We start from the raw sequence: 19521 nt of genomic DNA, 5'->3' as shown, positions 1-19521 counted from the left end.
GCTGATTTTACAGTCGGGAATGTATATATATATATATATATATATATATATATATATATATATTACCAATATTTCGGAAGGCGCATAAGACCAATTTCCGTAAAAGTCACGCTATTCAACTGATAGATCGAAATAAAAGTAAGAACCGTTCAATAGATAAAGTCCAGAATCTGGGAAATGAAAGGAAGTACATATACAAAGACCCTCGCCAAGATTCAGGTCAGAGGGATATTTCGTATACGAGATATCCGGAGAAATGTTTTACCCAAACTTATAGAGATTTGTATGGAGATTTGTATGTATAAGAGATGTATTTGCATGGAGATTCGTATGATGGTGCTCGCCTGAATGAGCACCAACATGGCGGACGGAAACCAACAGAAACATCTGTTACCGAGTTTTGCTACAAAAGCGTGAATTTATTCTTCGTGAAACTCATAACATTAAAGTAATACTTTTTCTAAAACACGAACTGTTTAGAGAGCAAAATTTCCTGAAATACGTCATTTTTTTTAACCTACGTGACAACTCTCTTGGCCGTTATGTAAATACCGCGTCACGCAAAAGGTTAGAAATTCAAGCGTACTCTAACACAAAACCAAGAACCCTTCTGAAGCGAAAATTTGTATGAAAATTATTTTTCAGCTGCTCTAATACATCGTGAAAGTAAAATCTCGGTAGGATCGATAGTTTAGTTTGAATTTTAGTGTCGTCATGTGAAAACCAAGAATACTTGTGGGGTACTCCTGGGAATTCTTGGTGGGGGTGTGCCGCCCGGTTCTCGAAATATAATCCTGACCTTATTTCAGCCCAAAAAATTGTCATTTTCCACACCCGTTTTCAGACCTGGCTTCTCAAATCCATACTCGTTTTCGGACCTGGAGGTGGTCACAAAACGCAACATTGCATGTTTACATAAAACAGAAATTATGTCATCATTGCTGAGATTAAAACCGCAACAAAAAGATTTCTTAAAATACATTTCGAAGTCGCCAAGAGCCACTGATGGGCTCTTGAATTCGCACATAACACTTTCTTCCTTATTCATCTGGAATTGATTCGACGAGCACATTGATACACAACTGTAGTTCCTCCGTAAACATACCCGTTTTCAAACCAAAACGGCGCAAAGACCCTACCCTTGGGGGCGACACATGCCTAAATGGCTCATATATGAGAGTACCCCCCGGAAGCAATAATGAGTTTGTCGATAACTGCGTGACGAGTTAGATTGAAAGGCTGCTTGATTGTTATGAGAGGGCTTAAGTTAACAACGATTTGTATTTTTAGCTTGCCGTGACCTGTGCACTGACTGGTTACAACTTGTCTGTGGAGACTGAACAAGCAGCGCTCAGTCGAAACCACATCCGTACTTCAAGAAGAAAGAGAAATTGGTGCTTTAAAAGAGACTATTAACGCCTGTTCACTTCCGTGATGCTCTGCTAAATATATCAAGTGGACTAGAGCTTAGTGTGTACCCACGAATTGTCGTCACACAGAGGATATAATTCACCTCTACAAAAGTAGCACGCATTTGAAAATTCGAAATCAAGACAGACGCAACAAAACCAAAGTTGTCGGGGATACTCTGTCTATAACAACAGGTATCAGAACACGCGAAAGAGCACCTGGGAACAGCTGTGGCAGTTTCGTGACGTCTTAAAGCGAGCTTAAACACAAGGCAGGTAATATATCCTTAGAATCCAAAAAGAAGAACACTCTTGTCCATACTGAAGTTTTCTCGACCATAAACAAATCATATCACTACTTCTAAACACAACTTGAAGTGGGGCTGTTCAATTATTCAGATAGGAGCCTTAAAAGACATTTTCAACACATTCAGCTTTTGTCAGTCTTCTCATTATGGTAAAGTGTTGTTTATTTAACTCTGCATATTTTGAAAGTTTCTTCAAACGTCTAAGTTTGTCTGGGGGTGTGGGGGGGGGGGGGGAGCACAGCCTTTGGAAGCTTGTGTGTGTCCATTTGTTGGTAGGTTAAGTCTTATTAGCTTAATATTTTTCAGAATAATTTTAAAATTTTCAAAAAACTTTAAGCTGCAGTAATGTAAATCACGATAATTAAATCACACTCAGCTTGGAAGTTTCAATACAAATATTCTTGAACTAGGTAATAACAGGGCTGATATATGAACAACTGTTTTGAAATACACAGGAATGTTTTACTTCCGGTCCGAATCTGCTTAATGTGAAAAGCAACCGTTTATTGCAAAATGGAAGCAAAAGTGGTCTTCATCCTCATCTTTTCAATTGTCTACTCCACCATCGTCTGTTCCACTGCTACGCCACAGCTAATCACCTTACCCGAAATGTACGAAGTTCGAGACGGTGAAGCCTTTGAACTACACCATGACTCAGTCAGTGGCCAACGGAAAACAAAAGTTAATTTGGAAAGGCTTGAAGTGGTCCGAAATGACTTGGTCTTTGGTTTGCCTTTCGAAAGTTGTATAGAAGAGAAAATGGCACGTGACAATAAGTATGCAGCTTCGGATGGACACAACTCGAGATTTAAGGAAGTTCACCAGGTAGGTACCCGGGGGGGTACTGCTGGGAATTCTTGGTGGAGGTGTGCCGACCTGATCTCAATTTCAAACCAAAAGAAGTCATCTTCTACACCGGTTTTCAGACCTGGCCTCTATGAACTTAAGTCGTTATTACTTACTTTAGAACGCCAACAAAATGATTTCTTAAATGCATTTCTAATTCCTATATCACTCTCTCTTTCTTACTTACTCATTTGGAATTGAAACGACAAACACGTTTATACACTCCCTTAACACCTCCGTAGTTCCCTCCAAAATCATACCTCATTCCAGACCAAAACAGGCACAATCTATATCCGTTTTCAGAGCGTTATGGTAAAAAAAAACATACCCTTTGGGGAGGCACATACCTCGATATGGCTTTATAAGAGAGTACCGGCCCGGCGGGGTAGAAATATTACAGTGTTATATCAGAGTTATCAAATCTGTGGTAGACTTTTCACAGTTGCCTATTTTTCCGTAAGATCGTCCAGATAGAGCGCTATGCGTTACCGACTAGGGGCAAATCTAGTTGGGGAGCGGATTCCCATATCGCTTTAACCCCACCCCCCTCCCTCCCCGTACATATGAAACCAAGATGGCCGCACGTAGCGGAAAGCGCTTGATCCTGACGATCTTACGAAAAAATAGGAGACCGTGACCAGTCTAAATCTGTGGGGCAGTAGGTGGGAACATTTGGGTGCGTTGCTACGCTAGGGCCTTGAAGCCCCCAGCAACTCTCAGACTGAAAAAAGTTCAAATTTGCTACACCATCTGGGACTAAAGAGTTTACATCTTATCTCATACTGGAAGACTTTATTGTGGTGAGTTTTTTTCACATTGCTACAAAATCTGTTGTATTTTCAAACGTTTAAACTGAATTGAAAAACAGGAAAAGATATAAAACATCTATCGTGTACAGGAAGTTACACCCTATTCAAATGTAATGACCCCATCTCAGAATCAACTGGAAACCATCATGAACCAGGAAGGTAGTGCTAAAAAGGATCTTTAAGTATTTTGTTTTTTGGCTTCATCTATTTGTTAAGAACGAGTTGTGGTTAAAAAGGGTTAGCAAAGGTGATCTTTTAATCTGCACTGTGATATTTTTGGGAAAATTCCAGTCCGTGAGGCATGCAATCAGTCTTTCACGATTCTCTTACAATCCAGATCTTTCATGTTTTGCAAAAGTAATCATAACGTATTGCAGCCCTCTATTTACAGAATACGATCTCGAAGGCTGAGATGCATGCTAACCACAGAACAGGTTTTGGCTGAAAATCGAGGAGGCAAAGTTAACGTTCACAATCCACTCTCAGCTGTGCCCTATAAAGAAAACAAATACCGTCATCCTCTTAAAAATGTTAAAAAGAAAACGTCCATTTTCACTAAGCCGTCAAAATACACAATACGCACTAAATTAGGTAATGGTAATTATTTTAGTGTTAAGGGGCAATTACGGGTGAAACTTTTATGCGAAGGTCAATGATTTTCTGCAGAGAAAGATTAAGGTGCCCCTGAGAAATTTATGAACGCATGTTAGGAAGTTTTGTCGCACAGAGATAGTCTAATTGTTTCCTTTCTCAATACTCCGATTTCGTTTCACACAGCAAGCTGGATTTCACCATGTTCACCGTCACAGTATGCCTGTTAGACCTCACTGCGTCTTTGATGTTTTCGTACCATTTTATAACTCTTCACGCAAGGCGCGGATTCCCGGCGAGTTCTGCATTCCAGAGCATGTGACCGGTGGAGCGGCTGTCGGTGATTATGATGGTGACGGACTAGAGGATATTTATTTCACCGTGTCTCATGACACGAGTGTCTTGTATAGAAATAATGGTAAGCATTGCGATTAACCCTATTCGAACCGGGCTTTTTAGCTTAGTTGGGGGCTAGAGGTGGCTTTGGGGGCCCTTTTAATGACTTTAAAACTGGTCATGATACAGCCACCAAATTAACACAGAATATTGTACTCATCATCTTAAACATCTAGATAAAATTTGATTGACAGAATAACGTAAATTGACATCATCATGAAGTCATATCGTTCAATTTATTGGCCAAACGTATATTTCACTATTCGACATTGGTTTCTTAATCGGCTAATTGGCATGGCAATGGGCCATTTCCGAGTTCCCCCGGGCCTCTGTATCAAATTGAGGTTGAGTGGTTAGCCTTTAAAATGGAAATGAGATTTTCATTCTCATGCAAATAAATTTCATTTTCACAAGGTCGTGCACTTGGCCTCATTTTGAAAGTGAGGCTTTTTGGAACACAAAAGTGGCCTATTGGCCAATACCTTGCGCATGCGCGTAGTCAAATCATCTAGACAGTGGCAGCCATGCTTGATAAGTTCAGTGGTCCGTCATTCTTCCTTGTCTTGACACATAAGCGTAATATGGCCAACGGGTAGGAAGGGAACCATAGGATTCATCTACATTCCCTTTACCGTCTCTCTCCCCGATGTTTGAAGGAACTGAAGGGGGCGGCTGAACGTACACAGGCTCTACGTTATTGAATAGATATGATTTAGAACCCCTCTGGATATCACCTATTGAGCTGAATAAGCCACCCTGTTCAAAAAAAGTTTTACTTAAATTCCTACTTACCTTAGTTAAATTATCCGTATTTTACATGTACAGGCGCATTTTCTATGCTAGCCAGCACTTTTCCTCACGACCTGTTTTCTTTCTCAGGGGATGGGACCTTCTCCGACGTCACCCAAGACACGGGTATTGGACCCAGATCCCTCGCCAATGGTGCTGTCTGGGCTGACTTTGACCAAGATGGAGATTTGGATCTTTATGTGACTACGGTTGGTGATACCAGGCATTATCTGTACATTAATTACGGAGGACACTTCAGGGAAGAAGCTATGTGGAGGAATTGTTCAATGCAGACGAGTGACAAAAGGAAACTTTCTGGGATGACGCCAAATGTTGGAGATTTTGATCGCGACGGATTCGTTGACATCTACGTGACGGAATGGATTCCCCAAATTCTAGGAAAGGTAATTTTTGGTGGATTATTAGGTACTCGAGGCAAGCGTGCCCTGAGAAATGGGCCATTCCGTTTTGTATCATTTCAGTACCTGTTAGGGTATGATCTAAGGTTTAGTGAGGAATCTTGCGTATTTAAATTCTAATTCAAAACCCCTTTTCACTAGAAGTCCTCCTTTTCTAAAATATCATACTCCTCAGACGTTTCTTCTTGAAATACACGGCAGTAAACGCTCTCTTAAACGGACACCTTTGGAATTGGCACTACGTGTCCGTCTAAGAGTGATGTCTGTCTTGTAGGGATCGAATTAACCGTCTTAAAACTTAAAGTTTTAAGGTACTTGAAATCTCACTATCTCAGTTGATCTTCAAGGACTTCTGGCTCCTAAAGAATCTACCAACTGATTCAACTTGCTTTATATGTAAAAATTTATGTAGAAATTTTACATGTAAAAGACTATGAAGCTGAGACAACCTCCAAAACACAATAGTTAATATTAATTTACACAGAAGTTAACTTTTGCTAAACTGACTCCCGTCAACTGTCAAAAAGCTCTAAAATTCAACCGTTACCCGTCAAAATTTGAAGAAAATAACCGTCAACCATCAAAGCTACTACCTTATTGAGAACCTCTTAGTGATGTTTCCTTTAAGAGAGAGTCGACTGTAATCTTTCAATGTAAGAATTTTTTTTAATTCTTATTGAGTAATGGAGTTTCAGTAGAAATAAGGAAATAAAACCAACTTACTCGATCCTGTTTAGTTTTGAGCCTCTCAACCTTTAGATTTTTTTCCTGAGTGAGTGCCAACTGAGTGAATTTAATCGAGTTCAGTTTTTAATGCACTTACATTCTCTCGCATTTCAGCCTTCGACTTCAAGGCTTCTTAGGAACAAAGGGTATCTAACACCTGGGTAAGTGAAACGTCAATGATAATTTTTGCCTAATTGCCTAATTGGATATTATGAGATGTTCTAAATTGAAAAATTACGGGATGTTTTCTGGAAACTATCGTTGGTTGTTACTATTTTGATTTTAATTGTGTCGCGGCTATTGTTCCATTCCATTTCAACCTATTCCATTACTTTATCAAGAAACTAACACATTACCTCAGTTAAAATGAAAGTCGCCTTTTACATTCTAAAGCAAGAACTGACGAAAAAACGAAAACCATCGGCGGAATTTTATTACTTTTCAGGTATTTCGAGGATGTAACATCACACACAGGAGTGGATATGGACGACTCGTTTACTGGCTTGCCGCTAAACTTAGGAACCTACGCGTTCGGCTCTTCTTTCACTGTAAGTATGTCGCAGTTTACCTATGACAAAAGTCTTTTGGACTTGGACATTTCGCCATTCTCTTAGAATAGGCCACTGACATGCAATATTCCTCACTCTTATATCAACAAAGTTCTCTCGTAGCCAATGAAAAAGTATCCTGAATTTCAGACATCCCTTCGAGTCGCATACTCCTCATGGACCTGAGAGGAGTATGCTACTGGAAGAGATGTCTGAAATTCAGGCTAAAGAAAAGCTGATGGGGATGATATTGAAGTGACAGTGAGTTGCAACTATATAAGTCACTTAACAGAAGACTGCATTTTGATTTCAGGATTTTGACAATGATGGATGGCAAGAATTACTAGTAACAGCAGATTATGGCAGCAGCAGAATGTTCTGGAATACAAAACGTGACAACTTTTCAGAATGTACAGAATCCTGCGGCATCAAGGCCAAACAGGTAAGAAATCATGATATCATGAAACAAGCAAGAAATCCTCTCTTCGTATTGCCATATTTGGTAACTCCTAGTCATCGATAAGACAAATTAACAGAGCTTTAGATTCTAAGACCAGGACAACAACGAGGACGATATTTTCTCAATACCAAGTAGTGCGCGCGCATGACCCTGTGGCATTTTGGCGGGAAAACGTGAACTCGGGAGTAGACCGAGAAACAAATCCCGGTAGCGGCATCAAACCGAGACCCCTAGAATGGAAGAGTACGTGATGGACCTCTCACAGTCCTCCTGGAATTATTTTTATTATCTTTTTTAAGATGGCAAACAAAACGATTAGATTGATCATGGTAATAATGACTTTTTACTTCGTTTTAGGACGCTATGGGCCATGCCATAGGAGACTGGGATAACGATGGTTATCTTGACTGGTTTTCCAGCGCCATTTGGCACAACCGAACTGAATGCTCCGAGTCCGGCTGCAAGTTTGATAACAAAGGAAACGTGTTATTCCGCAACCTGGGTAGCAGGCGATTTAAAGATGCCACAGATCAGGTAAGACACGTCATAATCGAGCAGGCTATATTTATGCATTGAGCTATTTCTTACCGTCTGTTACTACGGATGGCAAGGGCGAATATGGATTGAAAATTAAAGATCGGGACAACTTTTTCATTGTTTCAAAGTCCTGCTTGAAATAATCACCAGTCACTCTACAGAAGCATTTCGTGTGTGGGTATAGTGACCATTTAATGACTTGGACACAGAATCTACCTCCTCGCGACATACTAAGCCCCTTTACGAACTGCCCTCAGATTTGTTTGTCTTCACATTTTTGTTTTGTTTTTTTTTTTGCTTTTTTAGGCGGGTGTGGTCAATGGTGGGTGGGGATGGGGAGCGGCGTTTGTGGACTTCGATAACAACGGATTCTTGGATTTCGTCATGACCAGCGGTAACTGATACGATTAACAACAACAACAACAATCTTTATTTGTACTCACTCTTGCTAAAAAATAAATTATGACAATGAAAATATTAAAAGTAAACATTAGAGTACTGGCTGCCTGGAATAACCATAGGGGCTAGCGGAGCCAGGCAGCCAGTTGACATCAGCATTAAATAAAATGAAATTACAGGTCAGCAAGAAAACTGAAGCACAAATGCACACATAAAAAGAAAAAGAAAAAATAAGGGAGAAGAAGAAAAACGCTATTTCTAATTCATCAATCGATTTACGCAGAGGCTCTAAAAGCGATTAGCGTAACTTTGAACTTTATGAACTTTGAAATAAAGGTATGGAAGTATTGTTGGCGGAGTCATGTTGGAAACGGTAGAGAGATGGTTTATCTATGTGTTTTACGGGTGAGCACGTGAGGGAAGCGTGCAGGTTGACTCGCGCGCTAACCGAGGAGCAAAACAAAGCCCTCATAAATTTGCATGCCTTTTTATGTAGTTGTTGTTGTTGTTTTTTTTCAATGCAAAATACTTTGTGTTATCATTTGAGTGGAGCAGTTTGCATTCTAATTGTTTCCTTTTTTGTATAGTGGTAAGTGGTTTCTTGCTACTTGAATATTTAAAAATGAAAAGAGTGCTTAAAATCAAAGTTTGATTTTCAGTAGTAAAAATGTATTGACACCACCCTATAACTTCGTATCTTTCTGTAGTTTTAATTTTTGACAAATCTTTGTTTTCAAGGAATTGATTTTCCAACAACAACCACGGATGATTATTTCCGAGCAAACACACTTCACCTATGGAAAAACCTTGGTGCTGGTCATAACGGAAAAACAGAGGAGGTAATGTACACTTGATTTTGTTGCAAGAGTTGAAGGCAAAACTCGCGGAGCATGTTAACTTGTTAAAGGTTAACCTTCCAAGCATTTCAACTTGAGCAACCCCCCACTCCTATGGCAGCCCTTACTAGACCGTACGCCTAGGAGTACTACCTCGTCTTAACTGAAAACTAGCCTTCGAAAAATTTATCACCAGTTACTTTGAAGACCAATGCAAGATAACTATAGACTTAAGTCAAGTCGCAACCTTGAACTAGTCGATAGGTTAGAAAAACAGCAATAAAGTTGCCTTAGATGGTCTGACAATAAAATTATGCGAACAAAATTTCCAAGCCAGAAAATCATTGCTCCTGTTTCCTGAATAACTCAACATTTCCCTTTTTTAGAGAAGTCATCTTAAAATATTCCTTGTTCCCTAGAAGAGAATAGTCATCTTTCTTGTTCCCCAAAATTCCTGGAAGGCCGTTTTCTGGCCAACACCGTGTTTAAAGATTCCCTCTTACCACTCCGTAACTGACGATTGAGTGAAAACTAAATTTCGGAGTCGGAGCAAACGCGGGAGAATAAACCATTTGCAATCCCTTTTTGACTGAGTGGTGTAAGAAAGTAACGAAAATCCGTGAGTAGCCTCCTATTAAGAGTATGTGCACATTTCGTTGTTTTTCATGATCCGAGTGAATTGAGTTTGCCTTTTTTGTCCTTTTTCTAAAGGTGTCTTCGGTGTATGGATTAAATGGGACTGGACAAGGTCGTGGTCTGCTGAAGTGGGACTATGATGGTGAGAAATGGTCAACTATAATGCAAGGATTGCCTTTTTGCTATAATTGGATAGATTAGACTGATTTTTTTTGTCATTTTGTCTTTAGACGATGGCGATGAGGATATAATAGTGTGTAACAACTTTGGAGAGCCATTTTTTTATCAGAACCTACAGATGGAGCCAAACAATTGGATTCGAATACGTGTGATGCATAGGTAAATGCCAACAGCATTGAACTATTATGAAAAGATATCTACATTTGCAGGACCTCAGGGTAGATGATCTTATCGTCTTTTGAGATATAAATAATAACCGATTTTTTACGTTGTCTTTAGGTGCTCCCGTAACCATGATAAGTTATGTGACAGTCTCGGTGCTCGGGTGCAAGTTATCTCGGAGAGCAATCATACACAGGTGATCTCAGTATTCTGGATTCATTTCCTCACTCAAAGCAGCGAAAATACGTATTTTCGCCAAAGAGATAACTTTCTCGTAGACTATAATGTTAGCCTGCGAGTGAACCTCATAAATCACCCAATCCACCACTAGGAATTATTTTGACGGGTGATAAAATTGCTTTTATTGTAAACAAATCAAGAGACCATTCAACTGTCCGTAGGAGTTTATATCCCTCAACTCATTAAAGGAAGGACTCTTTTCACTACTTTAACGACACGTTCAAAAGCCTGCTGCTTACATTAACTTGCGCGGTTATTCGTTTCTACACCGCGAAACGTTTTGCCGCTCGTGGCTTCGGCCGGCCGAAGATGTGTTGATCATACAGGTTACAGGTCACCTCCACAAGTTTATTGACGAAAACTTATGACAATTTAAGTTCAATGTCTCTTTCTTACAGACCTTACACAATTAATTGCAGGATAACTGTTCAGGAAGTGTATTTTTTAGCATATCCACAGCAAATTATAAAAGGATACACCTTTTTAACTCGTGGGTACGCGAGAGCGTACCACGAGTTATTGCAGGGACAGAGATATGCAAATGAGTCACTCGCTCACTCGTAGAAGACGGACTTCGTAATTAATCGCGTACGAACTCGAGAGTGCGAAGATCTATCGTTTCCGAAGAAGCAGGCGCTCTCCGAAGTTCGGTGGGATCAAATTCTTCGCTGAGAGCGTGCATCGTTCGGCGTTCGCTGCTCAGACTCAGAGTTTTCTTTGTGGCAAATTTCTACACGGTTAGAGGTCTTACCAAATTTAAGACACGTAGGAGTCTTTCAAATGAGTACGATGGTTAACTTGGGGATTGGATTTCAAGAGCCTTTGACTCGTCCAGGCGTTAAACTTGACGAGAAAATGAGCAATTACTCTTCTGACTCCGAAAGATCACGGGGCATATACAAATTCCAGCTTGCTGGAAAGTGATCTGAAAGTAAGAAAATGTCATGCCATGCTATTCTTAAAACCTGTATGGGCCGAAAATGGATGTGATTTTGACCATTAGCTTCAAAATAACAGCAGAAATCGAGATAAGAAAACATATGTTTTGCCTCCTACTTCGCTGACGAGGTGTATCGGCTTTGTAAAGCACATGTTATTTTGTTCATTCGTTGCCATGAAATGCGTTGACATTGTTTTTTTTACTGTCAATAGCTCGGTTAATGCGGCTCGATCATACTGAACGAATTTGCTAGCGGAAGTTCCATAGATAACGCATCTTCAACGATCTTCTTCCTTTCTTTTTTTTCCGTTTTTGGCTTGTTTTGTTTGCTTATCTGTTTTGTTGTTTTTCTATAAATATGTACCTAAATAACTGTTATTTAATAAAGTGCAATAAACAAAAAGAAAAGTATTGTGTATCTAGAGCAAAGATAGTATATTAAATATATTGTACATGGATAAACAATCTGAATTTCTATCATTTCCTAAATTTACTGTGGGAAAACCAGAGTTGATAACCATTTGGTCTTTTTCCAAACAACGTTCCCAACGAGTTGACGATAGGCTTTCTTTGATTATATTATAGACGCAAGAAATCGGTTCCAGCACTCACTTCTTAGGTCAAAGTTCTTTAGCCGCTCACTTTGGACTGGGGCCAAGCATGCGCAGTGGTAATGTCACTGTTAAAGTCAGGTGGCCTTCTATTCCCATTGAAGTGACGTATGTTGACGTGCCTCCAAACACAAGACTACGAGCCATACTTCCGAGCAGGTGTCCAATTATTGATTAGATGAACCCATTTCAATTTATCTTTCAGACGGAAGCGAAACACCAGCTTCTAGTTTGAGCTGTACCTGGGTCTCAAGAGGATCTTAAATTAGATTTCATATACACCGTATTCACAAATGGCGGACACGCGGGAAAAAACTGGTGCCAGTTACGTGGGATGTCTTCTGCTTTTAATGTTTAGTAATGATTTGCTGTTTGCAATCAAAAGGGACGGGTATATCTGCAAGGAAACAGGATGATTTTGTAGGTTTCCGAAGCATCAGAAGCAGGACACGACAAGTGGGCGATGGCTTGAGAAAAGCGGCAAACATGTTGGCCCAGCTTCACACTGTAACCGAATACGAAAGCCAGATCACTACAATTCTGTAAAACAGAAATAAAAACAGATATTGGTGGCGAGAAAAAGAGATATAAGCGACGGATATATGGCCACTGAAAACAGGTCAAGCTGAGAGCGGGTGAAAGATTCATTCACGAGGCTCATTCATTCATGTCAGTGACATTTTATACATATCTATGTATATATGTATGTCTGTATTTACAACTTCCTTTGGATCATATTAATTCCGTCGCTTTGGAGCGAATTGTTAGAGGTACGTTGGCAGAGCTTAGCAAAAATCTCATGATTTCGTTGTCATTGCGAAATAATTAAAAATAATTTTATCAAAATTAGAAGCTGTAGTGTGTGAATCTTATGGCTTGCTATTTGCCTGGTCTTCTTTAGGGCATTATCTCAGAGAGCTCTTGGTAAAAAAAAGTGGTATAAAGCTTACATTTTACTAGGTTAAACTTTTAAGGCAATGTTTGTGTCAGGACTGAACATGGCAAGCTTCTGTTTCGAATAATTAAATTCGAGTCTGGATCCGTTTAAGAAGACCATCATTTTATTTATTTATGTATTCTTCAACTTTAAAATATAATGGAACATAAAGTTAAAACTCGTAACAGCCAACGATAAGAAATACGAAATTACTCGCTGAAATGATGTGTCTGGCTTACCGAGTCTGCCGAGTAACAAGTTGAAATTTTGAGCGTACTCCACTCGATCGCTCCTGCATTTATAATAAAAAAAATAATTATAATTGATGTCCTTCATTGATAAAGACCAGAGAATAACGTCCTGGCAAACAAAAATCAAACATAACTTCATCGAAACCTCAGTCACCTCTTCTTTCCTGTTTTCCTTTTTTCCATCTCGACTTGAACTGTTTTGTTCAACGGCAGACGTCTCTTGCGTTAACAAGTAGGCCATCTATCTGTCGCTTAATTCTTTTTTCTTGCCACCAAGATTTGTTTATATTTCTGTTTCACCGAATTGCAGTGAGCTGGCTTTCGTACTCGGTTTCAATGTGAAGTTTGGGCCAACATGTTTGCCGCTTTTCTCCAGTCATCGTCCACCTGTCAAGCTTCTGATGCTTCGGAAACCGACTCGAAAACCTACAAAATCATCCTGTTTCCTTGCAGATATACGCGTCCCCTTTGATTGCAAACAGCAAATCATTACTAAACATTAAAAGCAGAAGACATCCCACGTGACTGTATTTAAAAAGAAGTCCGTACAAAGTTATTTTAGGTGGAATCCGTGCTAAACACTCTGGAAGTTCACTGAAAGTCTTCATTTGCAATTTTTGTTTATCCTCCAACGCCTCGCTTTCATGACTAGGCACCAGTTTTTTCCCGCGTGTCCGCCATTTGTGAATACGGTGTATGGGTCGGTTATTTATTAAACGAAGTCTAACTTAGAACGCGGTTTAAGAGTCTCTGGACCTTCAGATCTCTTCCTTAGTGGGTTAATTTAAGAAGCTAAATTCTTTTCTTTTCTACACTTTACCACCGGGGCTTTCATAAAACTGTTCACGGAAAATGGTATTTAGATAAAAGCGTTGGGCAAAGTGAAAATGACTTAGAACGCGGTTTTGTTAAACACTGGTTAATTAAAAGGTTCGCAGTTTTCTGAGATTAATTCTTTTCCTTCATGTAATACCATAAAGCGTTTCTTTCATCAAACGTTGAGTGAAAGGCGTGAAATTTGACTAAAATTTACACTGATGTTTCACGTAACGCACCTTTTCAAGCATTCTAGAAGTTTTTAAGGCTAAAGAATCTACATGACGATTAAAAGTCACGAACTCTCCTTGCCGAGCATTGTACCAACTGTTGATTCACTAATTTTTGCTTGTAGGAGGGATCATTCAGGGAAGACGCTTTCTTATTCTTCCCTTGACAAGTGTTTTTCCTTAAGACTTACAGGAATTGTTAAACAGGTAAATCACCCTTTTGTTTGTCAGTTGGCAGTTAGGTAAAGATAGATGGGTGGGCATGAAGGCAGGCAGGTAGGTAGGTAGGTAGCTAGAAAAGTAGGTAGGTAGCTAGGCAGGTAAGCAGGGTGGCTAAGAAAGTCATCTGGGGATCGACTAAGGTTGGCAGGTTTGAAGACCGGTAGGCAAGTAGATCGGTGAAAATTTATCCTCAAAATGAGCGATATTGGGTTTCATAAACTTATTTCTATGTTTTCGTTATTTAGCAGTTAGTTGTATAGACGTTTCACTCTAAGATTGCCCAAAGTTAACAAAATAAAAGGCAAATTCAGCCAAGCCTAACTATGTTCCACGGGATTTGTTGTTATCATTATATCTCAGCCCGCACATTCAACTGCCACAATCAATCCTGACGGCAAGACAGTTCAGTTTCAATTAAATCCCGGTGTAAACCCAGCTGAGCTTGGCACTGAGGTCTTCACCTACTCTGTGAGCCTGGAACCTAGTCCAAAGAATCAGTCAATGACATCGACTGCAATATGTCTTGTCACGTTCAATCACTACCGAAACGGAAGTCACGCTTCAAGTGAATGCATGGGAGGCAGAAGGTTAGGACCAGCACCCAGCGTCACAGACGAAAGGTAAACTTTAATGTTACGACTTTTTAAGACTTAATCTAGCGAGTGTTCCACTGCTGGTTTTCGGAGCAGCGATCCCTTGGCCATTGCCATGGTTTAAGGGCTCTCGATCCAGTCCAGTGCTCGTGATTCCATTGTTTCTGCACTAGTAAAGGTAACAAAGGTAGCCATATATTGTGTCGATAACTCGTGGCGTACAGTAATTCAATTGATAAACTTGAGATCGACGGTGCGCTCATTTCATCTCCGTCTCTCCACCAGTGCTTTGTTTTAAGTGTTGATTCAAAGCTACTTAAAGCTGTATAGAAAGGAGAGACGTCGAAACCAAGAAGTGATGTCACTGGGGATCAAATTAGAGACCTCCCGCACACTAGCTGTCTGAGCCATCCTTGCTGCTACCAATTAGTACTTTTCTCACCGTACGTGAATTTTACTTTCTGCTTAGCGCTCGGTTAAATAACGCTAGTTTTGCAGGCCACGCCCTTTCTGAATAGATGAAAAATACCCCGCAACCTTTTTAAGCAATGCGTTAAAAGACCAAACCTAACTGTGATTTGCTCACCCAATCGTTCCTGTGATTGAGAAGTAAATTGTTTATCAGATATTTTTCCTCTTTGTCGTGGGATGGATCTTACCACCATCTTATCCAATGCATTTCACTTTTTGCATGTTATTTGTAATCTTTAAACTTCGCTTTGCTTTTCAACCAAATGTGTAATTTTGAAACTAATCGATATGTGACGCACCACTTTTGAGATCGGCGCGGGGCAGATTAAAGAAGTTGTGCCTGCGCAAGAGCTATCCTGAATTCAACGGTGTCGTGTGAACAAAGCCTTGGACCCCGTTTACAATGGTCCGGACAAATTTTTCAACGGACAAAAGTTCGCGCGGATGCGCCTTTTGTTTACACGGCACCGCCGCGGAACCGTGTAAGTTTAGTGTAAACTGCAATCTGTAATAGAAGTGCACAATTCCGTGAAAAAGGGTCGCACAGAGAAAAAACTAGTCGGTTCAAAATTTTTCCAGTCCCATTTTAACGGAGTCCTAGTACTATAGGGCGCATCGGTTACTCCTTTTTTCGGAAAGGATTACACTAACGCCGATGACGTCATAGCCTTTGTTCTTTATTTCATGAATGAAATGCGGAGGAATCTAATTAAGTTAAGTTCGTGTTATTATTTGGTGTTTTAACCCGTTTGACAGGTTTCTAGTTATTTCTAGGCCAATGAATGTTTTGCTTTTTGATTAGTCAACCAAAAAGTAGGTAAAGTATTTATTGTTTGATTCATGTTGGCCTTCCCTGTTTTCTTGCGCGCAAAACGTACATATTAATGAGGAAGAGAACAAACTAACTGGCTCTAGCTCACCCTTCCTCCTTGTTTGCTTCCCACGTTTCTATTATTTCGCTCCATGACCACATAGGCTATGACGTCATTGGCGTAAATGTATTCCTCCGCAATTTATGACATTCATCCGCAATAAAGGAGCAACCGGTGCACCCTATACTACTTATATCACCGTTGTGCTGTTTATTGACAGAAATGTGCTCCTATCCTTTAAGATGATTTTCTTTGTAACAAAAATAAGATGGTCTCTTTTTCATTTGAAAGAATGCGCAAAACCTACGCCGACAACCTGGTACCGGCAGAGACCTCAAGCCCTTTGATTATTGGTACCTACTGCGACCTTACCAATTCCCAAGTTATAAATTCAAGCAAGAAACCCAGACAACAAATAACCACTCAGACCTCATGTGCGTAGGCATGGAATGGCTGTGTCGCGTACTGATCATGAATACTGACTTATTTGTTTTACAGACGTTTGGATGGAATCTCCTACAACCAAGATCACGTGTGGTGGGGCGCTGCAATGGAGAATGTAGCACGTGAATTACCTGCCATGTACGCTGACGGTATCGCTATGCCCGCGGGCACCTGTACTCCTGACCAGCGGCAAACTGGCCATTGTAGATTTCTTGACGGGGTGAATGGATTTGGGTCTAACAGGCCCTCACCAAGGAATGTCAGCAACGAGCTCTTTCGTCAGGTGCAAAGGAATTGTAATTTGTTTTTGATAAATTATGATGGAAGCATAGTGCCTTTAACATGCTTGGGTATTTACAGACATTTTGCTCTTTATTCGTTATCTTGTAATCCTATGCACCACTGTAAGGCCTTTACTTTTGGCTTGTGTCTTATTGCAGATCGAATCCAAGATAAGCTCCCGCCGACTCAGTGACTTACATTCGCACTTTGGTCAGGTACTAGGTTCCTTGATTTATATATCCGTCTGTAATTGGCCAGTTTGTTTATCATTTGGATTTGTCGTCTTTTTCGGTTACTTATGTAAATCAGGCAGTCACAATTAAGCTAACTGAATAGCATTTAAAACAGTGGATACAGTTCTTAAGACATTGAACACTGCACTACTCTTCCCATATCGAGAATTGTTTTGCGTGGTAACGCTACTACGAAGTTCAGTGCAACCACAAAGACAACGGAAAAATGGCTAGTCTGAAATGTCAGCCGTTTTCTCCCCCTAACCCGAAGCGTGCGAGGGAGAGAGACGTCTATCCGCAGACTGAAAATGGAGAAAATAAGCAAAAAAAATTTCCGAACGTGAAGAACACTTTTTCTTGTTTTGTTTTTGTTTTTGTTTGTTTGTTTGTTTTTTTACCGTCATTATTGTACAACTAACATTGTGAAACTCAATTAAAACCGCAATACAATATCCTCGCGTTTATCTCTAAGATCGTCGCTTCATCAATAGCGATAGTCACGACTTCGATTTCGCCGGAAATGACCCATGCTCAGTTATGAAAACGGGGGGTGACAGCTCTAACAAGGGCTGTTTCGGGAGAAAAACAAATTTATTCCGGGAATCTGGCGTTTTTGCCGGGAATCGGGAAACCTGGGAAATTTTTCGGGAAATATGAGATATTTTCGGGACATTGAGCAAAGATTTGATATTAAAACAACATATATATACAGTGATATGCACCCAGTGTAGGCGCTGTATTCTTTGTATTTTGACACTTGAAAACGGCTGAACTTCCCATGATATGAAAAGACCAATCAGCAACGTTTCCAACTAAAATAGCATGAAGTTCGAGCGCGATTGACCACGTGCAATCCCCAGCGGATCGACACAAGAACCGTGCCGGTGCACAGATCCCATCATTCATTAGTTCAGGGGTATTTTTACGCTGTACGTTAACGAGATTTAAGAGCACTTTCCACTGATTGCATACTGGAAAACTTGAAAGAAGTACGTAAGAAGTATGTAAGAAAAAAACGAAACTCATTCAACCTTGTTAAACACAAATGAGGCCATAAAAGTAGTATGTCTGTGAAGACTCTTTAATCATCCTGATCTCGTCGGGGTCCTTCCGATTTTGCTCGAAAATCCCGAATTCCGATCAATATGCGTTCCCGATAGGAAAATTTCAGATTTCGACAGTTGTTCTGAAATTTTCAAATGAATTCTTATGATACTCATACAATGACACCACACAGAGTATACTTAGCTGAAAGTGATATCCTGAGCAATTTCAAAAACCGCACAACTTGTATAAAATAAAATTGACTACTTCTACGCGAAGTCACGCCAATACAAATAAGCATAAAAAGGACAACTGATTTAGAGAACATTTTGGACAGAATTTGTCCTCTCAGAACACTAGAAATGGCGTTTCAGAGCACCAAGATTTCAAAATTTTCTGGGGGAGCATGCCCCCAGAGCCCCCTAGTGGTTGGCCCCTTCACTTCTCCCCTGATTCATTGGTGATTAAAAAACAAAAACAAGGGTTTCATATACCTAAAAAGTTGGACAGTCTTTCTGTGTTAACATGATACCCTCTAAACGAAAAAATAGTTAGATAATTAACAAGTTACATAATTAACAAGAAGCTGCAAAAAATCTATAATCAAAATTTTAATTTTAATGTTAAAACAATTTTGGTAAGTTAAACATTTATGAGGAATGCCACCGAAAAATTCGGGAGGGTCGACAAAATTTCCGGGAGGACATAAAGTTATTCATAGGACTGCCCAAACAGCCTTTGTTAGAGTTGTCACCCCCGTATGAAAAGCCAACTTTTTGCGGTCGTGCGGTTTTTCATAGAGCAAGTCCGTTATGGCCTTGCCTCAATTCACCACCAGCTAAGGGAGTCTAAATTCCAACTTGAAAAGACTTCAAACAATGACACTAAGTATCATTTTTTTAATGTTTCATAGTTCCTGGCTCACGACACAGATTTTTCCAGTCCGCTTCCTCGATATGAATTTCAAGGCGTCGTAAGCGACGTTTGGCTACCAATTGAAGTACCGAAGGTAAGACTTCAATATTATTTGTTGCCTTTATAAGGACCATAATAATCAGGGGAGTATCCGTTTGTAATAGATGTTTAGAGTATTCGCGTAGTAACCCATTCAGCAGAAGATTTGTGTAATTTTCTTTTTTAATGCGACTTACTTATAAGCCTGCGAACACAGACGTATTTCTGGTCGTACTCGTTTCTCTCCACCCAAAAAGTGGAGAGAGGCGACGATCGGAAGTACCTCTGTGTTCGTAGGCTACTTACTTATGGGGTGATTAATTGGCAAAC

General features: G+C 40.0%; 1 protein-coding gene across 1 annotated transcript in view; it reads left to right on the top strand.

Moving 5' to 3' along the window:
- The first annotated feature begins 1306 nt into the window (after positions 1 to 1306).
- The window catches only part of LOC140944233 (uncharacterized), a 31181-nt gene continuing 12966 nt past the window's right edge, over positions 1307 to 19521 (top strand). The window contains exons 1-19 of the mRNA XM_073393365.1: positions 1307 to 1685; positions 2173 to 2542; positions 4150 to 4381; positions 5239 to 5552; positions 6408 to 6454; positions 6739 to 6841; positions 7155 to 7283; positions 7659 to 7835; positions 8145 to 8232; positions 8976 to 9076; positions 9785 to 9851; positions 9940 to 10048; positions 10169 to 10247; positions 11817 to 12001; positions 14202 to 14283; positions 14659 to 14918; positions 16733 to 16961; positions 17119 to 17175; positions 19151 to 19246. Of these exons, the coding sequence (XP_073249466.1) occupies positions 2231 to 2542; positions 4150 to 4381; positions 5239 to 5552; positions 6408 to 6454; positions 6739 to 6841; positions 7155 to 7283; positions 7659 to 7835; positions 8145 to 8232; positions 8976 to 9076; positions 9785 to 9851; positions 9940 to 10048; positions 10169 to 10247; positions 11817 to 12001; positions 14202 to 14283; positions 14659 to 14918; positions 16733 to 16961; positions 17119 to 17175; positions 19151 to 19246 (2667 nt within the window). The 5' untranslated portion in view covers positions 1307 to 1685; positions 2173 to 2230. The remainder of the gene's footprint in view (positions 1686 to 2172; positions 2543 to 4149; positions 4382 to 5238; positions 5553 to 6407; positions 6455 to 6738; positions 6842 to 7154; positions 7284 to 7658; positions 7836 to 8144; positions 8233 to 8975; positions 9077 to 9784; positions 9852 to 9939; positions 10049 to 10168; positions 10248 to 11816; positions 12002 to 14201; positions 14284 to 14658; positions 14919 to 16732; positions 16962 to 17118; positions 17176 to 19150; positions 19247 to 19521) is intronic.

Source organism: Porites lutea, chromosome 7 (assembly GCF_958299795.1).
Source record: "Porites lutea chromosome 7, jaPorLute2.1, whole genome shotgun sequence".
NCBI classification, from domain to species: domain Eukaryota; kingdom Metazoa; phylum Cnidaria; class Anthozoa; order Scleractinia; family Poritidae; genus Porites; species Porites lutea.
Note: the sequence above shows the minus strand (reverse complement) of the source record. Positions and strands in the feature narration are given on the sequence as shown.